The 20,484-nt window shown below is 56.4% G+C and overlaps 1 protein-coding gene across 10 annotated transcripts in view; it reads left to right on the top strand.

Annotated features, from left to right (window-relative positions):
• The window catches only part of PLEKHG5 (pleckstrin homology and RhoGEF domain containing G5), a 54,456-nt gene that overhangs the window by 24,499 nt on the left and 9,473 nt on the right, over window positions 1–20,484 (top strand). For 6 of the 10 annotated variants that reach the window (XM_073007882.1, XM_007980748.3, XM_007980747.3 and 3 more), the window contains one exon: window positions 19,487–19,616. In XM_073007882.1, coding sequence (XP_072863983.1) covers window positions 19,487–19,616 — 130 coding nt within the window. Of the gene's footprint in view, window positions 1–5,269; window positions 5,578–10,498; window positions 10,715–14,042; window positions 14,136–19,486; window positions 19,617–20,484 lie in introns of those variants that run through there. The other 4 variants (XM_073007880.1, XM_007980758.3, XM_073007877.1 and 1 more) reach the window with 4 other exon arrangements.

A 20,484-nucleotide genomic window follows, 5' to 3' on the forward strand; every position in this document is an offset into this window, starting at 1 on the left:
TCAAGCTGCTCAGGCAGGGGCAGGGGTGGTAGGGCCCAGCCTGCATAGAGGTGAGGCATGGGAGAAGAGAGCTGGTCTCAGAGTGGGTGTGGTCCTTCTGCAGCCTCCAAACCTCACCTCCAGCCCTGGCCTGCCTGGAACGTGGCACAGCTGACATTGGCATCAGCTGATGAGGGTCATCCAGCCTGCACAGGGAGAGTCTGGGCCCTGTCACCACTGGGACCCCCTTTGGGACAAATGGCACAGACTCACTGTAGGGGCAGAAATGCCTGAATTATCAGAGGCAGAGAGGGCCAGTCAGGGAGGGCATCCTGGAGGAGGGGGCATTTAATGCATGTGAAAACATGGATAGACAGAAGAGAGGCAAGGGCAGTCCAGGAAGGGAAAGGCAGTGGTGGAGAGGAGGTGAGGGGCACTCAGATTTGGTAAAAGGAACAAAGAATAACATTGTCGATGACGATAATAATAACCACTACTGGCTGGGCGTGGTTGCTCGTACCTGCGATTCCAGCACTGTGGGAGGCTGAGGCAGGAGTATTGCTTTAGCCCAGGAGTTTGAGGCCAACCTGGGCAACACACGGAGACCTCTCTCTACTAAAATTTTTAAAAAGGCCTATCACGGTGGCTCACACCTGTAATCACAGCACTTTGGGAGGCCAAGGCAGGCAGATTGCCTGAGCTCAGGAGTTCAAGACCAGCCTGGCCAACATGGCAAAACCCCGTCTCTACTATAAACACAAAAATTAGCTGGGCGTGGTGGTGGGCACCTGTAATCCCAGCTACTGGGGAGACTGAGGCAGGAGAATTGCCTGAATCTGGGAGGCAGCGGTTGCAGTGAACCGAGATCGTACCACTGCACTCCAGCCTGGGCAACAAGAGCAAGACTCCGTCTAAAACAAAACAACAACAACAAAAATTAGTCAGGTGTGGTGGTGGACACCTGTAGTTCCAGCTACTGGGGAGGGTGAGGTGGGAGGATCATTTGAGCCTGGAATATCAAGGCTGCAGTGAGCCGTGATTGTGCCACTGCACTCCAGCCTGGGCAACAGAGCGAGACCCTGTCTCAAAAATAATAACAGGCCAGGCACAGTGGCCCACACCTGTAATCCCAGCACTTTGGGAGGCTGAGGTGGGCGAATCACTTGAGGTCAGGAGTTGGAGACTAGTCTGGCCAACATGGTGAAATCCCATCTTTACCAAAAATATAAAAAATAATTAGCTAGACATGGTGGCACATGCCCGTAATCCCAGCTACTCAGGAGGCTGAGGCAAGAGAATCGCTTGAACCCTGGAGGCGGAGTTTCCAGTGAGCTGAGATCGCGCAATTGCACTCCAGCCTGGGCAACAGACACAGACTCTGTGTCCAAAAACACCCAATAATAATAATAACAATTATTGCTGACCGAACATGTTTACATGCCAGACGGGGCGTTAGGCCCTTCTGCCTGTCTCAGTGAAGCCTCTTGAGACCCTCAGAAAAGCATTATTCTTTTTTTTTTTTTTTTTTTTGAGACGGAGTCTCGCTCTGTCGCCCAGGCTGGAGTGCAGTGTCTTGATCTTGGCTCACTGCAAGCTCCGCCTCCCGGGTTCATGCCATTCTCCTGCCTCAGCCTCCCGAGTAGCTGGGACTACAGGCGCCTGCCACCACGCACGGCTAATTTTTTTTTTTTTTTGAGACTGAGTCTCGCTGTCGCCCAGGCTGGAGTGCAGTGGCTGGATCTCGGCTCACTGCAAGCTCCGCCTCCCGGGTTTATGCCATTCTCCTGCCTCAGCCTCCCGAGTAGCTGGGACTACAGGCGCCTGCCACCTCGCCCGGCTAGTTTTTTGTATTTTTTTAGTAGAGACGGGGTTTCACTGTGTTAGCCAGGATGGTCTCGATGGTCATGATCCTGACCTCGTGATCCACCCGTCTCGGCCTCCCAAAGTGCTGGGATTACAGGCTTGAGCCACCGCGCCCAGCCGTTTTTTTTGTATTTTTAGTAGAGACGGGGTTTCACCGTGGTCTCTATCTCTTGACCTTGTGATTCAAAACCTTGTGATCCACCCACCTTGGCCTCCCAAAGTGCTGGCATTACAGGTGTGAGCCACTGTGCCCGGTCTAATTTTTTGTATTTTTAGTAGAGACGGGGTTTCACCATGTTAGCCAGGATGGTCTGGATCTCCTGACCTCGTGATCCGCCCGCCTCAGCCTCCCAAAGTGCTGGGATTACAGGCGTGAGCCACCTCGCCAGCCAAGAACATTATTCTTATGACCACAAGACTTGTAAGGAAACTGAGGCCCAGAGAGGTAGAGGAACTTGCCCACATCACACAGCATGATCGTCAGAGCCTGGCCAGCGTGAGACTCATTCTTTTTTTTTTTTTTTTTTGAGATGGAGTCTTGCTCAGTCGCCCAGGCTGGACTGCAGTGGCGCAATCTTGGCTCACTGCAAGCTCCACCTCCCGGGTTCACCCCATTCTCCTGCCTCAGCCTCCCGAGTAGCTGGGACTACAGGCGCCCGCCACCGCGCCTGGCTAAGTTTTTTGTATTTTTAGTAGAGACAGGGTAAGAGCCCCATTCTTATTCTCCAGGATGTGACTAGCATTTTGAAGGAGATGACTTCATTTATTCATTTACCAGACCAGCTTTGAGCATCTGTTGGTGCCAGGCCCAGTTCTAGGCCCAGGAGATCTCCAGGGAACAAAGGGGATGCCCTCCTAGAGATGACATTCTAGCTGTGCTGGGAGGAAGGAAGGGAAGTGACCTTGGCTGGCCAAACTTCCCCCCAGGCTGCCCTGGCAAAGGATCAATTTCAGGCAGGGTTGGACCCTTCAGCTTCTGGGCCCACTCTTGATGTTTTATTTGAGGCTCTCCTGGGTGCTGGAGCTTCTGAGATGAATTTGCCATCTGTCCCCTACCTCCTGTCCCTGGAGTTCCCACTGGGAGGAGGGCTAACCAGGATGGGCTTCCTGGAGGAGGCAGCTGGAGTCCTGAGGATTAAAGAGGTACTGAGATGGAGGAAAGCTGAGTGAGCAGGGGAGGGACACTGGGGGCTATAAGGGGCAAGTGAGGCCAGGGGGCACAGCGAGAAGGGGACGGGAGGAGGGGGAGGCAGGTGGCATTGGGAGCACCTGCATGTCCAGGTGAGGGGTCTGGACTGTGTATCATGGAGACCCCAGGAGAGAAACCGCCCCTCCCCAAGATGAACATATGTAGAGCAGTCCACACCTCTGAGCTCCAGGATCAAATCTACTTTTTTCCAGCTGTGAGACCCTGGGGAAGTCACTACATTTCTCTGAACCCCAGGTTCCTCATCTGGAAAATAATCCTGCAGCGAGGATTAAAAGAGGCCCATATATAACATACTTAGCATAGAGCCTAGCACAGCGTAGGCATGCAAGCTGTCCTGGGAGTGGGGGTAACAAAGTCACCTCTAGACTTTGGGTGTGCCCTCCGTACCCGCCCTGGGATCTGAGACCTCCCCAGGCTCCATCCCAGCTGCAGCTTCTTGCACACAATTGGAGCTGTGAGTGTGGGGAGACGGAGAAAGGCGGGGAGATCGAGGCAGGTGGAGCTGTGAGTGTGGGGAGACGGAGAAAGGCGGGAAGATCGAGGCAGACTGATGATATTGTGGGTTCCCCCTGCCCTCCTGTGAGGTGGCCACGGGACAGTGTGTGGACTTCCCAGCTCCCTGCTGGGCTCCACTGGGCACTGCTCGAGGTCTAGTCAGGGTGCTCCAGGTCACAAGGGGGTATTGAGGAGGACACTTGTGGCCCTGGGCCACAGGGGACCCTGGGGCACCACATGTGAGGGTGTTCATCATGGAGGAGGTAGTGATTCCAGCAGCCACCATTGATCCAGCATGTACTGTGTGCCAGGCCCTGCCTTAGCGCCTGGCACAGGAACCTCATCTGGCTGTTTCTCCCGTTGCAGTGGGGCCTACCCCATCTCCATTTCCTAGAGAGGGCCCTGCAGAGTGGCAAGGTAAAATGACTTGCCAAGCAAGGCAAAACCAGGACTCAAACCAGGCCTGCCTGTCAGAGCCTCCCATTTCCTCAGAACTCTCAAGAGGAAAGGGAGGTGAATTTTTCTGCACAGCTCCCGAGGGCCTTGACGGGGAGGTGGGTTCAGTGCACTACAGGAAAGTCTCCAGCAGCTGGAGCTATCCCTGAAATAGAGGTAGTGAGCACCCCATCACTAGACATATGCAAGAAGAGACAGAAAGGGAAGCGTAGAGGGGATTGCAGTGTGGAGTGGCGGTTGGATGGGAGGACTTCAGAGCTCCCTTGCAGCTTAAGAATGGCCTGTGAGGTGGCAGGAATGAGTCAGGGTGTGCGTGTGTGGAGGGAGGGTTGGTGAGATGAAGACCAGGGAGAGGAAAGGGTGGGCCTGAGGCCCCCATGGAGAAGGGACGGGCAGGATGTGAATAATGGGAGAGGCAATCGCCTATTCTCCTGGGCAATGCTTTGGGGTTGAGCAGCGGCAGACCAGGATGCCCCAGGCAATGGCCAGGTTTGGGCCGTCTCTGGAGGTGACTGGTCACCGGAGAGAGGTGGTAGGGCTGTCTGCGGCTGAAGAAAGGGGCAGGGCCCAGAGAAACAATGCAAGGGGACTCCTGAGTTTTGGCTAAGTACTTTTGGGGGAGCAGGTGAAGATGTGGGGATCCCTGGCCCTGGCTGGGAGCTGCCCTAGTATAGGCCCAGCCGCAAGGGTTGGGTGGAGGTTTTGGCCTGGGAAGGGGTCGGGGGAAGGCAGTGTAGAAGGCTTGAAATTGCGGAAAAGGCTGGTGGACCTGAACCCCGCCTCCTCGAGTGGGCCCCCTGTATCCACACCCTTCCCAGTCCTGAGCCCGAGTTATTCTAAACTCCCGCTGCTGGGAGACGGGAACTGAGAACCACTAAATGTTAGAACGGCACCCTTTTCCAGCCATGCCACCTGGGCCAGAAAAAAAAAAAAGAGGGGACCCAGAGAAAAGCGGGCTGGTTCTGGGGCGCCGCGGAGGCCACAGATCAGAATCCAGCTTTTTACAATGGAGCGGAAGCAAGCCTGGCTCGGGGCGATTCCGGGACGAGCTAGGCCTGCGGGTCCCTTTGCCTGGTCCCCCAGGGCTTTTCTGTCTCGGGGAGGCTTCCTGTCGCGGGCCCTGGTCCCCCCCAGCCCCCTTCCGGGATGGGCGAGCTCCCGTCTTCAAGCCCAAGTTAATGACCAGGGACTGTGAACTTTTTGGAGATCTGAAAAGGGCTGGCCCCTCGGGGACAGTGACTCCTCCCACCCCCTCCCCTGAGCCCGGATCCTGGATTACCCCAAGCCACGGCCCGGCTTCCAGCTACCTCCCTGGGTCCGGCGCGGGGCCCTTCCTGGGACCCCTCCTCTCCCCGGTCCCAGCCAGACGGCGCCGTTGGTACATCCCGGCTCATCCAGGTGGTAGCGCCCGCGCGGCTACCGTAATTCCCCTACGTTCCGCGCCCCAGTTGGTGCGGAGTCGACTGAGCTCTTCCCGCGGCTCCCGTCCCCCTCTCCCCGCGCGCCCCATGAGGCTTTGGCAGTCTCGGCCCGAGCCTCAGACACTGGGGAGGAGACCCTGGTCCTGTCCCTAGGTAAGTCGCGGGGAAGTGGGAGCTGCGCTCCGGACGGGGGGTGGGACTGGGCGCCAGGACCCCCCTAAACCGATGGAGAGAACCCGGAGTCGAGAGTCCCACATAGTGCCAGGCCTCTGGGGTACAGGGTCCTCGCCCGCTGTATCTCCATTTACATGAGGGTGGAATGGGTTCAAGCGCCCGCCCCCATCACAGTGTCTCTAGGGCGGGTCGGCTCGGAGATATGGCCGTGAGGAGTCTATGGGACCCTGGCCCCGCTATGGGGGGTATTGGCGGGTTAGGGGGATCCTGGAGGGGCCTAGGCGCGCGGCATGGCTGGGAGGCTCGGCCGACCCTCCCCTTTTGGCCAGTCCCGGAGTCGGTCCCAGGCGGAAAAGCCCACTGGAGGCCGGCAGGGGGCGCCAGAGGCTGCGCCTCGGGCAGTCTGAGCAGACCCAGGCACCCGCTCAGGGCTGGGAATGCGGGGGACCCGTGAATCCGGGGAGGCCCTGGTCTGCCTTGATGGAAGTCTGGGAAATGGAGGCCAAGGGGTCCCCTACAGATTCCTCAGTAACTCTTCAAGTTGAGGGAGCTCGGGGGTATTTTTCCATTCTCCTGCCCCTTAGCCAGGGTCCAGACACAGGCTAGGACCTGGCGGCCATCCCCAGATACTGAATTCTAGAGAATAGCCAATGCCTTCTTAGCATAGGTGGGGAGATTGAGGCCCAGTGGAGGAAGGGCAGGGGTACGTAGGCTCCAGACCAGGTCTTCTGAAGCCCAGGCAGGTGCCCTCTTTCCCCCGTTCCCTACCAAGGAGCCTTCTAAGTGGCACTGGGGCAGGGGTTGCTGAGTCCAGGTGTTCCGAAGACACACGCTGGGGTCCGGGGCTGGGAACTGCAGGGGCTGGGCAGGAGGGGATGTTCACAGACTGCAGCCCCTCCCTCTCTCTCTAGCACTGGGTCCCAGCCTTGGGCATCCCAGCCAGGACTGCTCCCTGGGGAGGAAGGGGCCTTCCTGGCTTCCAGGGCCTGTGCGGTGGGCATAGCCTAGGGAGAGGTTTTCTGTGTCCCTGCCATCTGCCCAGCACAGGCAGGGCCTTAGGTCAGGCTCTGACTCCAGGTGAGCCTCAGAACCCAAGGGGTGATGGGTGAGGCCTGGGCCTAGAGGAAAGGAGGGTGGGTGGGCCGGGTGGAGTGTAGAGAGCCGCCTGGCAAAGCCACCCCGCCCTGGCTGGCCTGCCCATGCATGCAGTCTCCACCCCTGGATTTCCAAGGTGTTAGGTGGGGCCTTGGGACTAGCAGGCTCCCAGGGGAGCTTAGCCCTGGTGGGAACTCCTGGCAAGGACATCCCTCCAGCCAGAGAGCTCGGACTCCTGGTTCCAGGCCTGTCTGCTGTCGGCAGAGCCTGGAGCTGGCCCCAGACCTGCGTCCTTTCCTGGACAGGGAGGTCCCTCTCCCACTCAGACCAGGCTGGGGCCCCAACTTGCTGTGGGGCAGGGATGCCCGGGGGATCCCTGGTTTCCCATCTCCTTGTCTGGGGCTGGGGGAGGTGGTACTGAGGGAGAACAGCCGGGTGCGGGGCCGGGGGGGGTCCTGCCTTGGAGACTCCATTATTCATCAGCCTCCGCATCTGGTTTCTGGGTATCAGTTTCAACAAGCCAGCCCTGACTCACAAGCCTGGAGCTGGGGCTGGGCTGGGGAGGGGCTCCCTCCTCAGAGAGTTGGGGGCCAGGACTTCTTGGGCCTGCCCCTGAGTTTCAGCTCCCTGCTGTGGTGAGGAGGTGGGAATGCAGGAGCCTGCTCAGGCCCACCCCCCTGCCCTGGTACAGGTGCTGGGGGCTCCTTTCTGCTATGCAGTCTTGCGCCTAAGGAGCAGTCCCCCACCATCACCGAGTACCCAGGCAGCAGCCTCACTCAGGGATGGCCAGGGCCCAGGCACTCAGGTGACCTCTGGTGATCCGCCCTGACCCAGCCCTGGCGGTCTCCACTTGATGCAACCCCACACGGGTGGGCTCCCCACAAGCTGGCTTTGGGATCTGCCGTGTCTTCAGGAAGGCAGTCTCCAAGGCCTGTAGCCCTAACCAACATTCAGCCGTCTTCAGGCCCCACCCCTGCCCTGTGCCTGAGGCATCCATTTCCCTACGTAGCAGCAGCTGGAGACTTTGGGGCAAGTCAGTTGACACAGGCCTTAGTTTCTCTATCTGTTAAATGGGGATCGTAGCAGTATCTCCTCCTAAGAGTCTTTGAGAAGAGTGAATGGGATTCACTGCCCAGAACTCCCGGGACAGGGGTGGCACGTGGGAACGCTCAGTGAAATGCAGTTATCTGCCTATGGGACAGCCAGGGGGTGGAGGTCTGGGGCAAGACCATCCAGTTTGAAGTAGGAACTCACCTGTCCAGGGCCAGTAGGCCCAAGGTCATGGATACTAGGAGGAGGAAGAGACCTTTGGTCTGGCAGGGGGGAAGGTTCTGTTGACCGTCGGCCACAGGAAGAGATATCCTGGCCGAGCCCTTTCCTGTCCCCATGTCCTTCTATGGCATGAGGGCCCTTCTGCCTTCATCCGTTCACTGATCTCATCTCCATCAGCACACCTTCTGTGCACCAGGACTGTTCTAAGTGCCGAGGACACAGTGAGATCCAGACAGCCAAGGCTCTGGCCTCTGGAGCGGACAGTCTAGTAGGGAAGAATGATAATAAGAAAGTGAACAAAGAAATGAATTACAGGTAGTAAGAAACGCTAAGAAGGAAATAATTTAACTTAAAGGAATTGAGAGTGAGAGGGTAAGGGTGGTTTATTTTGAGAGGAGGGAAAACGATGTCTTGGAGGTAGCATTTAAGTTGGGGCCTGGTGCCAGCTGTTTGAAGAGGGGGGCATGTGGAATTCCAGACAGAAAATACAGAGAAGACCCTGAGCTTGGTGAGCTGTAGGGAGCGAAGGGAGACCGGCAGGTGGACCACTGTGTGAACCAGCTGGGAGCGAGGCAGGAGCCCGGCCATGGTGGGATTTCACTCTAAGCAAGATGGAAAGTTTTAGTTTTCAAAACTCTGCCTGTTGGCTGGGTACGATGGCTCTGCCTGAATCGCAGCACTTTGGGAGGCCAGGGTGGGGGTGGATCGCTTGAGATCAGGAGTTAGTGACCAACCTGGTCAACATGGCGAAACCCTGTCTCTACTGAAATACAAAAATTAGCTGGATGTAGCGGCAGGTGCCTGTAATCCCAGCTACTCGGGAGGCTGAGGCAGGAGAATTGCTTGAACCTGGGAGGTGGAGGTTGTAGTGAGCTGGGATCATGCCACTGCACTCCAGCCTGGGCAACAGAGCAAGATTCTGTCTCAGAAAAACAAAAAACAAAAAACCCACAACTGTGCCTGTGGTGTAGACAGTGGATGACCTGGGCTTTGGGAGCGGAGACAGCCCTGGAAGTCTCCCAGCCTCTAATAAACTGCTGCTGCCCTCCCAAAGCCATCTTATGGACCCTGGCCCTTCCCGCCCTCTTTCCCCATGGCACCAGGTGGAGGAGGAGCTATTAGGGGTAAGTGGGCTGATGAAAGACAGCACGGCCACCTCACCCCCATGGGTCTGAGGAGTGCCTCAAGGAGGCCATTCCAGAATCCCTGAGCCACAGTCTGGGTTTCAGTCTTGCCCATATGTCTCTTTATGTCACTTTATTCCCCACCCTGTAAATGGGGATAATAGTGCCTGCCCTGCCTTCCTGGGAATCAGTGTAAAAGCACTTTGACAGCTGTGTAGTGATGACTCCAGCACCAAAGTCCAGGGGTTTGCATCCTCTCAGGCTTTGCTGAGTGCCCCCTGGCGGTGGGGACCTGGCCTAGAGCCGCAGGGACCTGGGCTGCTGTGCCATGTGGGTCGCCAGGGTTTCCTGATGCCTCCACCTCACCCAACTCCCAGGGACTGCCAAGGACAGCCTCTCGGAGCAGTCCGCCTTCTGCCCACTGCATTTTCCAGAGGACACCAGCCTTTGGCTCTTGGCCTCTGCCATACTTGGGCAGTGAGCAGTCAGTGTGGGAGGGTGTACCAGGGCTCAGGCTCTCAGGAAGGGGTCTCCAGGATGATGGGAGGGACTGAGACGAGCTCCTGTTGTGACGTTGGGGTGTGTGACTGGGGCTCAAAACTGGTGTTGGAGCAGAGAGAGGTGTCCCTGGGGCTAGATGGAGAGCCGGACCAAGGACCCCGAGGGGAATGTCACCCATCCTGGCCTACCCCTTCTTGTGCCTGTATCCTAAGAGCTCCCTTGCTGGGAGGAAGAAGGGGTCCCCTGGGCTGAGGCTCTGAGGTGGGGGTGGGGTCTCCAGGAGGAAGGGAGGAGGGAAGGTACCCTTCTGGCTGGAAGGGACCGTTGGTGTTGGCGCTGAGGGTGAGGTGAGGACCCCAGCAGAGTGGGCGGCCCAGGGCTGGGCAGGGGTCGGGTCGCCCAGGGGAGGGGCTCCACAGTCTCCACGGTTGTGGGGGCTGTCACCAGCGCCCCCTGCCTCCAGCATTCAAGGAGCTCCCCAGGGGAAAGAGCAAGTTCTGAAGAGCCCTCTGAGCGCGGCACTGGCGTTGAGGAGGGAGTCAGAGAAGAGAGGGGCCCTGGGCCGCGCAGAGGCGCAGAGGTGGGGGTCCCCCAGGCCAGACAGAGGTGGGAACGTGGGGGTCCCGGAGGCTGGGCAGAGGCGGGGATGTGGGGGTCCCCGGGCCGGGCGGAAGTGGGGGTGTGGGGTCCCCGGGTCCGGGCAGAGGCGGGAGGCGGGGGTACCCCAGGTTGGGCGGAGGCGCGGGTGTGTGGGTCGCCGGGGCGGGCGGAGGCGGGGGTGTGGGGGTTCCCGGGTAGGGAGGCGGGGATCCCCGGGGCTGGGTGGCGAGGGCCCGGGCGGGAGGGAGGTGTCCGCCTTCCTGGGGGGCTGGGGGCTGTTCCGGGCCCGGCCCTCCCCGGGGTCCCCGCGCTCAGCGGGGGCGGGCGCGGCCGCACAATGGCAGGAAGCGGGGCTCCGCGCTTTGTCCGGCGGGCGGCGCAGACCGCGGCTTCCTCCGGCCGCCATGGGGACAGGACCCGGTGTCTCCGGACGCCTAGCGGCCTGCAGGCCGGGCCCAGGGTTGCTCTCCCGGGACTCGGAGCCCTCCTGGGCCGGGGGTCGTACCCGCGACAGTGAAGGCCAGGTACTGAGCCGGGACGGGGAGGGAACGGGGCTGGGTGCTGGGTTCTCGCCTGCAGCCGCCCAGCCCTGCGCAGGAGGCCAGGGCGGGGGTGCCCGTGACCGTGGGCCCCTCGACCCCCAGGGGAAGGATGTGGCCCATGGCAGCCAAGCCCCCTACCTAGGCAGCTGCACCCTGGGGACGGGGACCTCAGACTCCGGGGTGTGTCCCCGCCGGCTGAGATGTACCCGCCAATCCTTGGCCCTTTGTGTCTAGGGCCAGCTCCGGACACACCTGTGGGTCCCCGGCCCTGTGCTGGGCCGCCCCTCTCCCTTCCTTCCTGTGCCCTGGCCCTGCCCACAGCCTCCTCCTACCGCCGAGGCCTCTGTTTCTCCTTTTGCCTCTGGCCCCAGCCCCTGTGTGAGGGTGGACGCCTGGCTCTCTGTCCTCATCCTCACACGTGTGTGTTCCCCAAAGCGCCCCCCTCTGTTATTCTGGCTGCCTGGAGTTAGAAGGGGGTGGGAGCTGGCTGTTCCCATGGGTGGGCTCTCTCCTCCCTTGGGTTGAGACCTGGGAACATTCCCCCGGACCCTGGCGTTCCTCCTGCAGGACAGAGGGACATGGTGGGCAGGCAGGTGAGGGAGGGGCAGTTGGGTCTGAGAGAAGGGGCTGGAGTCTGGCTTCAAGAAGGGGCCATTCTGCCCTAGTGCTGGGGGAGTCCTGCCCCTGGAGGGAGCTGGGGAGACTCTGGGGTTTGGGGGTGGGGCGTGAGGCAGGATGGGTAGCAGAAACTGCACCAGGGGTCTCTGCCCACCCCAGCTTCTCAATTGGGCTCATGGTTCTCCCGGGGGGCTTCCAGAACTTCATCCTCAATCAGATCTGCTCGATGAAGTCAGAAACCACCTGGTTCAGATCCTGGGGCTGAACCTCACTGTGCCCCTAGTGCCCCTGAGTCTGGGGACTGCTGAGAGGAGGGAAGCAGATGAGGTCCGCCGGGCCTGGGCACCAGCTCCTGGCAGCAGCTGGAGGAGTCAAGCAGCCTCAGTGATGGTAGTGGACATCCAGACCATCACAGCAGCAAGACTGATCTCGAGTCTTTCTTTTTTCTTTTCTTTTTTTTTTTTTGAGACGGAGTCTTGCTCTGCATCCCGGGCTGGACTGCAGTGGCCGGATCTCAGCTCACTGCAAGCTCCGCCTCCCGGGTTTACGCCATTCTCCTGCCTCAGCCTCCGGAGTAGCTGGGACTACAGGCGCCCGCCACCTCGCCCGGCTAGTTTTTTGTATTTTTAGTAGAGACGGGGTTTCACCGTGTTAGCCAGGATGGTCTCGATCTCCTGACCTCGTGATCCACCCGTCTCGGCCTCCCAAAGTGCTGGGATTACAGGCTTGAGCCACCGCGCCCGGCCGATCTCGAGTCTTTCAAGGGATCCAGGGTGGGGTGCATCATAGGGCTCAGTCCATATTTGTTGAATACTGACTCTTCTATAAGGAGTGAATCAGGGTATAAAATCTGCTGTCTGTGTATTGGACTGATTTAAAAACAAGATTGTGGCACAGAATCAGAGTTGGACTGGAAGGGTCCCAGAGACCCTCCCAGAACTCCTTCACCCTAGCACGACTCCTGCCATGTCACCCCCTACCTGCGGTGGGGCCAGGGCTTGGGTCACGGGCAGGTCTGCAGCCCCAGCTGGCACTCGGAAATCTCAGGAGGCCCGGAAGGGATTAGAGTCAGGAGCCTCTGCCAGGCAGGCTGGGCACAGAGGGCCAGAGGGCTGTGGCTCCCAGGACGAGGGGACAAGGTGGGGCAGATCATTCTCATGAGGAGACACCCAAAGCTTGGGCTCCCAGAAGCTGCAAAGCCTGATGTTTCTTTCAGCAATGCTCTGTGGATTCAGGGTGAGGGCATACGAGGAGCCCTGGCTGAGGATAGCTTAGTGGTTTCTGTAGTTTTTAAAATTTGTTCTGAGACAGGGTCTCACTCTGTCGCCCAGGCTGGAGTGCAGCAATGTGATCATGGCTCACTGCAGCCTCCATCTCCTGGGCTCAAACAATCTTCCCGCCTCAGCCTCCCAAGTAGCTGGGACTACAGGAGAGTATTACCACAGCCAGCTAATTTTGCTTGTTTTTTGTAGAGACAGGATCTCCCTGGGTTGCCTGGGCTGGAGTCTTTCTTTTACAGTAGAGTAATACAGAAACCAGAAAGAGCTGCAGGGGTTGAGGGATCAATCCCGTGACCCTCACTTCAAGCCCCACCAGCACAGCTGAAGATCACTCCTAAAGGGTGTGGAAGTGGGGGCACCTGGCGCTCAAGGCGGCCTTCAGGAATCTGGGTCATCCTGTCCCCAGCCACCTGCCCAGGGCCCAGCTCCATGCAGATCAGTCCCTCCCTGAGCATGCGGGCGTGCTTGGAGTGCCACCTGCTGACTGCCAGTCCTGTGCCCTGTTCCCTTTCTTGTCAGATGGAGACACAGAGGGACACAAGAACCGACAAGGCTTGCATCAAACTAAGAGTGATTTTCTCCTGTCCCTGTAATCCCAGCCGGCCTGAGGCCAGCGTCTCCCTCCTAAGACACCCACGAGACGGTGTGAATGTGGTTAAAATCTGGAATCCAGGCTGGGTGCAGTGGCTCACGCCTGTAATCCCAGCACTTTGGGAGACCGAGGGGGGTGGATCACCTGAGGTCAGGAGTTCAAGACCAGCCTGACCAACATGGTGAAACCATCTCTACTAAAAATCCAAAAATTAGGTGGGTGTGGTGACGGTGCCTGTAGTCCCAGTTACTTGGGAGGCTGAGGCAGGAGAATTGTTTGAACCCGGGAGGCGGAGGTTGCAATGAGCCAAGATTGTGCCACTGCTCTCCAGCCTGGGTGACAGAGCAAGACTCTATCTCAAAAAACATAAATAAATAAATAAATAATCTGGGCTCCAGAGCCCCACACACACTGGCTTCAAGTCCTAGCTCCACTGGCTGTGTGACCTTAGACAAGTCATTTCACCTCTCTGAGTTTTACTTTCCTCTTGTGTGAAATAGGGACAATAACAGCCCCTATCTTACGGGATGAGATACATATGTAACACCCCAGTGCAGCTCCAGACACATGATGACCACATTAAAAACACGCTCAGACTCTTCCCGGCCTTCTCCTCCTTCCTGCTGTCCGTCATTTTCTCTGCTGTCCTCGCCATGCCTATCTCGGAAACCTCTCATTGGGCTTTCACCAGCCAGAAACTCTTCAGCGCCTCTCTCCTGCCTGAATTCATAAATTAAACAAGTGTTTATGGAGCAGCTGGGACTGGAGGTCAGGCGCTGAATCAGAGTAACATTCTGTCCTTGCGGATGTGACCAGGTGTGGAGGCAGCAGGGTGGAAGATGTGACCTGTCAGGTGCTGGAAAGTGCTGAGGACAGGAAAGAAGTGTGGAGAATGAATGAGGAGGATGAGAAGGTGACTTGGGGGAAGCTCGCAGGAGGGGAGGGAAGGCAGGCAGCCGTGCATTTCTTTTTTTTTTTTTTTTTTTTTTTTTTTGGAGACGGAGTCTCGCTGTGTCACCCAGGCTGGAGTGCAGAGGCGCGATCTCGGCTCACTGTAAGCTCCGCCTCCCGGGTTTACGCCATTCTCCTGCCTCAGCCTCCGAGTAGCTGGGACTACAGGTGCCCGCCACCTCGCCCGGCTAGTTTTTTGTATTTTTTAGTAGAGACGGGGTTTCACCATGTTAGCCAGGATGGTCTCGATCTCCTGACCTCGTGATCCACCCGCTTCGGCCTCCCAAAGTGCTGGGATTACAGGCTTGAGCCACCGCGCCCAGCCTACAGCTGTGCATTTCAATATCTGGGGAAAAGCATCTCAGGCCAGGGACTGGCAGATGTCACAACTCAGAGGTGGGAACTGCCCTGAAGGAGTGTGTCCTGGAATGACCAGGAGGCCAGCGGGTAAGGGGAGTGAGCCAGCATAGAAGAGCAGGACAGGAGGTCCCTCAATGGGGTGGCCTTAACCCTAAAAAAAAGTCAGTGTCATAAAAGACTGAATACCCTAACCTTAACCCTTTTGGCTTTTTTGTTTGTTTGTTTGTTTTTATAAGATAGTGTCTTTCTCTGTAGCCCAGGCTGGAGTGCAGTGGCACAATCTCAGCTCACTGCAACCTCTGCCTCCCGGGTTCAAGCCATTCTCCTGCCTCAGCCTCCTGAGTAACTGGGACCACAGGCATGTGTCACCACGGCCGGCTAAGTTTTTGTATTTTTAGTAGAGATGGGGTTTCACCGTGTTAGCCAGGATGGTCTTGATCTCCTGACCTTGTGAGCCACCCACCTTGGCCTCCCAAAGTGCTGGGATTACAGGCATGAGCCACTGCGCCCGGCTTTTTTTTTTTTGAAACGGAGTTTCACCCCAGGCTGGAGTACGATGGCACAGTCTCGGCTCACTGCAATCTCTGCCTCCCATATTCAAGCAATTCTCCTGCCTTAGCCTCCCAAGTAGCTGGGATTACAGGCATGCACCACCATGCCCAGCTAATTTTGTATTTTTAGTAGAGATGGAGTTTCTTCCATGTTTGTCAGGTTGGTCTCGAACTCCTGACCTCAGGTAATCCGCCCACCTCGGCCTCCCAAAGTGCTGGGATTACGGGCATAGCCACTGCGCCTGGCCCCTTTTGGCTTTTATTCAGAGTGCGATGGGAACCCCTGGAGGGTTTTGAGTAGATACAGTGGGACTCCTCTTTGAACAGAGCCCACTCTAGCTGCCCATGGATGACATATTGTCGGGGACAGGGGTAGCAGTGAGGCTAGTTTTGAGGCCGTTGTTGTCATCCAGCTAAGAGGTGGCTGGGCAGTGGCACGCTTATGAGCTGTGGCTGGGTTGAGGCCACAGATACTAGAGGTGGAGCCAGCGGAATTTTTTGACTGACCAGATGGAGGTGTAACAGAGAGTGTCAAGAGTGACCCCAAGCCGGCATGGTGGCTCACACCTGTAATCCCAACACTAATTCCAGCCCTTTGGGAGGCTGAGGCAGGTGGATCAGTCAAGCCCAGGAGTTTGAGACCAACCTGGGCAACATGGCAAAACCCTGTCTCTACTAAAAATTAGCTGGGTGTGGTGGTGCGTGCCTGTAGTCCTAGCTACTTGGAAGCGTGAGGCAGGAGAATCACTTGAACCCAGGAGGTAGAGGTTGCAGTGAGGCAAGATTGTGGCACTGCACTCCAGAATGGGTGACAGAGGGAGACACTGTCTCAAAAAAAAAAAAAAAAAAAAAGAAATCCCCCACCTTGCAGCCATTGCAGCCATCAGAAGAATCAAATATCATCTATGTATGCTAAAGCTCTTAGGACTACAGGCAGGCTCGCATCACCACGCCTGGCTAATTTTTTGTGTTTTTTTTTTTTTTTTTGGAGATGGAGTCTCGTGTTGTCACTCAGGCTGGAGTGCAGTGGTGTGATCTCGGCTCACTGCAACCTCTGCCCCCGGGTTCAAGTAACTCTCCTGCCTCAGCCTCCCGAGTAGCTGGGACTACAGGCGCATGCTGCCATGGCCGACTAATTTGTATTTTAGTAGAGACGGGGTTTCACCGTGTTGCCCAGGCTGCTATCGAACCCCTGAGCTCAGGCAATCTGCCCACCTCGGCCTCCCAAAGCGCTAGGATTACAGGCATGAGCCACTGTGCCTGGCAATTTTTTATATTTTTAGTAGAGATGGGGTTTTGTCATGTTGGCCAGGCTGGTCTTGAACTCCTGACCTCAAGCGATTGAGTGAGATTACTGGGGAACAAGACATCTCAAAGTGCCACACCACAGATTACTTATTAATTATAGGCGAAAAAGGGACTCTATAAGGTACAGAGGTCCCCAGAGGATCCAGCATTACAGGCGAATAGCAAGAACACACAGTCAGCTCTGTGGTGTCCCTGCCTGAACACTCAGTTTGAAACTTTCTGAGGACCACCAGACGGATCCACATTGAGGAGCTCTGTGCAAGGCTCCTGGCTCAAAGGCTTAAAAAATGTCACGGTCGGCCAGGCATGTTGGCTCATGCCTGTAATCCCAGCTCTTTGGGAGGTCAAGGCAGGCAGATTACTTGAGCCCAGGAGTTCAAGACTAGCCTGGGCAACATAGTGAGACCCTGTCTCTACTGAAAATAAAAAATTAGTTGGGTGTAGTGGCATGCACCTAGTAGTCCCAGCTACTAAGGAGGCTGAGGCAGGAGGATTACTTGAGTCCAGGAGGTTGAGGTTGCAGTGAGCTGTGATCATGCCACTGTACTCCAGCCTGGGCTACAGATTGAGACCCTGTCTTGAAGAAAAAAAAAAAAGGCAATGTAATAAAAGACCACAAAAAACAAGGCCGGATGCGGTGGCTCACGCCTGTAATCCCAGCACTTTGGGAGGCCAAGGCGGGCAGATCATGAGGTCAGGCGATCGAGACCATCCTGGCTAACACGGTGAAATTCCGTCTCCACTAAAAATATGAAAAATTAGCCGGGCATGGTGGCGGGCACCTGTAGTCCCATCTACTTGGGAGGCTGAGGCAGGAGAATGGCGTGAACCCAGGAGGAGCAGCTTGCAGTGAGCCGAGATCATGCCACTGCACTCCAACCTGGGTGACAGAGTAAGACTCTGTCTCAAAAAAAACCGAAGACCACAAAAAACAAGTAAGGATTCTGGAGTATGGTGGTCCGATCTCGGTTCACTGCAACCTCCATCTTTTGGGTTCAAGTGATTCTCCTGCCTCAGCCTCCCAAGCAGCTGGGACTATGGGCACGCACCACCATGCCTGGCTAATTTTTTGTATTTTTGGTAGAGACGGGGTTTCACCGCGTTAGCCAGGATGGTTTCGATCTCCTGACCTCGTGATCCGCCCGTCTCGGCCTCCCAAAGTGCTGGGATTACAGACTTGAGCCACCGCGCCCGGCCCAGAATTCATTCTTAAAAGATAAACAGACATAACCAAATGCCACGTGTGAACCTTGATTAGTTCCTATATGAGGAAGTATATCTGTAAGAACATTGTTTAGATACTTGGGGAAATGTCAATATAGACTCTATATCAAGGTTCAGTTTCTCAAATGTGACAATTCTATGGGGTTTTGTAGGAAAAGTGTCTTTGTTCTTAGGCAGCACCATGGTTTCTGCCCCAGGGGAGCGGGGTGCTGAGAAGAGAATGGGAGAGAAAGCAGATGTGGCAGATACCAACAACTGAGGAGTCCAGAGGGCGTGTGCTATTCTTATAGTTTTTGGTAGGTTTGAAATATTTTAAAACAAGTCTGGGCGCGGTGGCCCATGCTTGTAATCCCAGCACTTTGGGAGGCTGAGGCAGGCGGATCACCTGAGACCGGGAGTTCGATACCAGCCCGGCCAACATGGTGAAACTCCGTCTCTACTAAAAATACAAAAATTAGTCTGGTGTGGTGTTGCGCGCCTGTAATCCCAGCTACTCAGGAGGCTGAAGCAGGAGAATCGCTTGAACCTGGGAGGCGGAGGTTGCAGTGAGCCGAGATCGCGCCATTGCACTCCAGCCTGGGCAACAGAGCAAGATCCCTTCTCAAAAAAAATTTAAAAACATAAAAAGAAAAGAAATATTTTAAAATAAAACTTGGGAAAAATAAAGAGAGTGGGAGGAGAGAACTAGGAAGTCGTGAATACTGATAACTGTTTACAGAGTTTAGCTGTGAGGGGAAAGAAAGAAAGTCAGCCTAAGCTGGAGGGTGAGGTGAGGCCTCTGTAAAATGAAGAAATAAGGCTGGGCGTGGCAGCTCATGCCTGTAATGCCAGCATTTTGGGAGGCCAAGGTGGGTGGATCACTTGAGGCCAGGAGTTTGAGACCAGCCTGGGCAACATGGTGAAGCCCTGTCTCTACAAAAAATACAAAAACTAGCCTGTAGTGGTGCGTGCCTCTAGTCCAAGCTACTCGGGAGGCTGAGGCTAGAGGATCATGTGAGTCTGGGAAGTCAAGGCTGCAGTGAGCCATGATTGTGCCACTGCACTCCCTGTCTCAAAGAAAGGAAAAAAAAAGATGGAGAAGCCGGGCGCGGTGGCTCACGCCTGTAATCCCAGCACTTTGGGAGGCTGAGGCAGGCAGATCACGAGGTCAGGAGTTCAAGACCAGTCTGGCCAACATAGTGAAACCCCGTCTCTACTAAAAATACAAAAAAATGGCTGGGCACGATGGCTCACACCTGTAATCCCAGCACTTTGGGAGGCTGAGGTGGGCGGATCACAAGGTCAGGAGATCGAGACCATCCTGGCGAACACGGTGAAACCCTGTCTCTACTAGAAATACAAAAAAATTAGCCGGGCGTGGTGGCGGGCGCCTGTAGTCCCAGCTGCTCGGGAGGCTGAGGCAGGAGAATGGTGTTTTTGAGACTCCGTCTCAAAAAAAAAAAAAAAAAATTTAGATGGGCGTGGTGGTATGTGCCCGTAATCCCAGCTACTGGGGAGGCTGAGACAGGAGAATTGCGTGAACCCGGGAGGCAGAGGTTGCAGTGAGCCGAAATCAAGCCACTGCACTCTAGTCTGGGTGACAGAACGAGACTCTGTCTCAAAAAAAAAAAAAAAAAAAAAGGAGACAAAATAACCACGTGTTGGTGTGCCGACAGGGGAATGATCCAGCAGAGGGGAAATTTGATGATGTGGGAGATGGGGGACTGCTGGGGGGGTGTCCCCTCACCCCGGATTGAGGGATGGATCCATTAGAGAGAGCTGGCCCAGGTTGGAGCAGGGCGGTTCATTCTAAGTCCCTGCAGCCCTGAGCCGGGGTCGGGGGATGTGGTGGAGCTCGTGGACCTCCTGAAGTCTTCTGTCCCCACCCCAGGTATGTCACCACGCCGACTGCCAGCAGCTGCACCGCCGGGGACCCCTCAACCTCTGCGAGGCCTGTGACAGCAAGTTCCACAGCGCCATGCATTATGATGGGCATGTCCGCTTTGACCTTCCCCCACAAGGTGAGCACAGGCGGGAGCCACAGCTCGGGCCCCCAGAGCTCCTGTGGCAGTGTTTCAGTAACCATTGGAACCATGCTAGGGCATCATAAGGACAAGTCGACTGTACATAATGAAACCCGAGTATGTCACAGTTCCTTTTGTTCCAAATGTTTTTTAGCAAGAGAAGAAGTCCATGGCCCTTCCAGAGGCAGGCCTTTCTCTATCTGGTGCTGTGTTCTCACTGGCTCTCACCTCCCCCAGCTGCTCCTGCCCCTGGCCTGTGGCCCACACAGAGAAGGCCCCTTTCTTTCTAGTTCTGCCTGTCCTCAGGGAGGAGGACTTCTGGACAAGTCCTCCAAGCCAGGCTGTGGGCCTAGCAGAGGCAGTGTGGAGTGGGGTGGTCAGATCAGGAGGCACTTGTAGCAGGAAATAAGAAATTCCTCTTGCTGAGCAGGGACCCAGCTCAGGCCCACCGTCAACTGCCTGTGGAGGGCTGGCTTGCAGGCACCCAGGCCTGGTGAGAAATGCCAACCCCTGTGTCCTTTCCCAGCTGATCAGAGGAACAAAAGGATTCTTCTGGTTGGGCACGGTGGCTCATGTCTGGAATACAAACAATACAAAAATTAGCCAGGTGTGGTGGCACCCTCCTGTGGTCCCAGCTACTTGGAGGCTGAGGCGGAAGGATTGCTTGAACCCAGACAATGGAGGCCCCAGTGAGCCATGATTGTGCCACTGCACTCCAGCCTGAGCGATGGAGGGAGACCCTGTCTTAAAAAACAATAAACAAACAAAAGGATTCTCTCCCTCTGCCAGGGCCCCTTGGGAATTCAGGTGTGGTCACAGCATGGGGGAGGGGAGGCCTGGAAGAAAGACCCATGGACTTTGGTCC

Source organism: Chlorocebus sabaeus, chromosome 20, assembly GCF_047675955.1.
Source record: "Chlorocebus sabaeus isolate Y175 chromosome 20, mChlSab1.0.hap1, whole genome shotgun sequence".
NCBI classification, from domain to species: domain Eukaryota; kingdom Metazoa; phylum Chordata; class Mammalia; order Primates; family Cercopithecidae; genus Chlorocebus; species Chlorocebus sabaeus.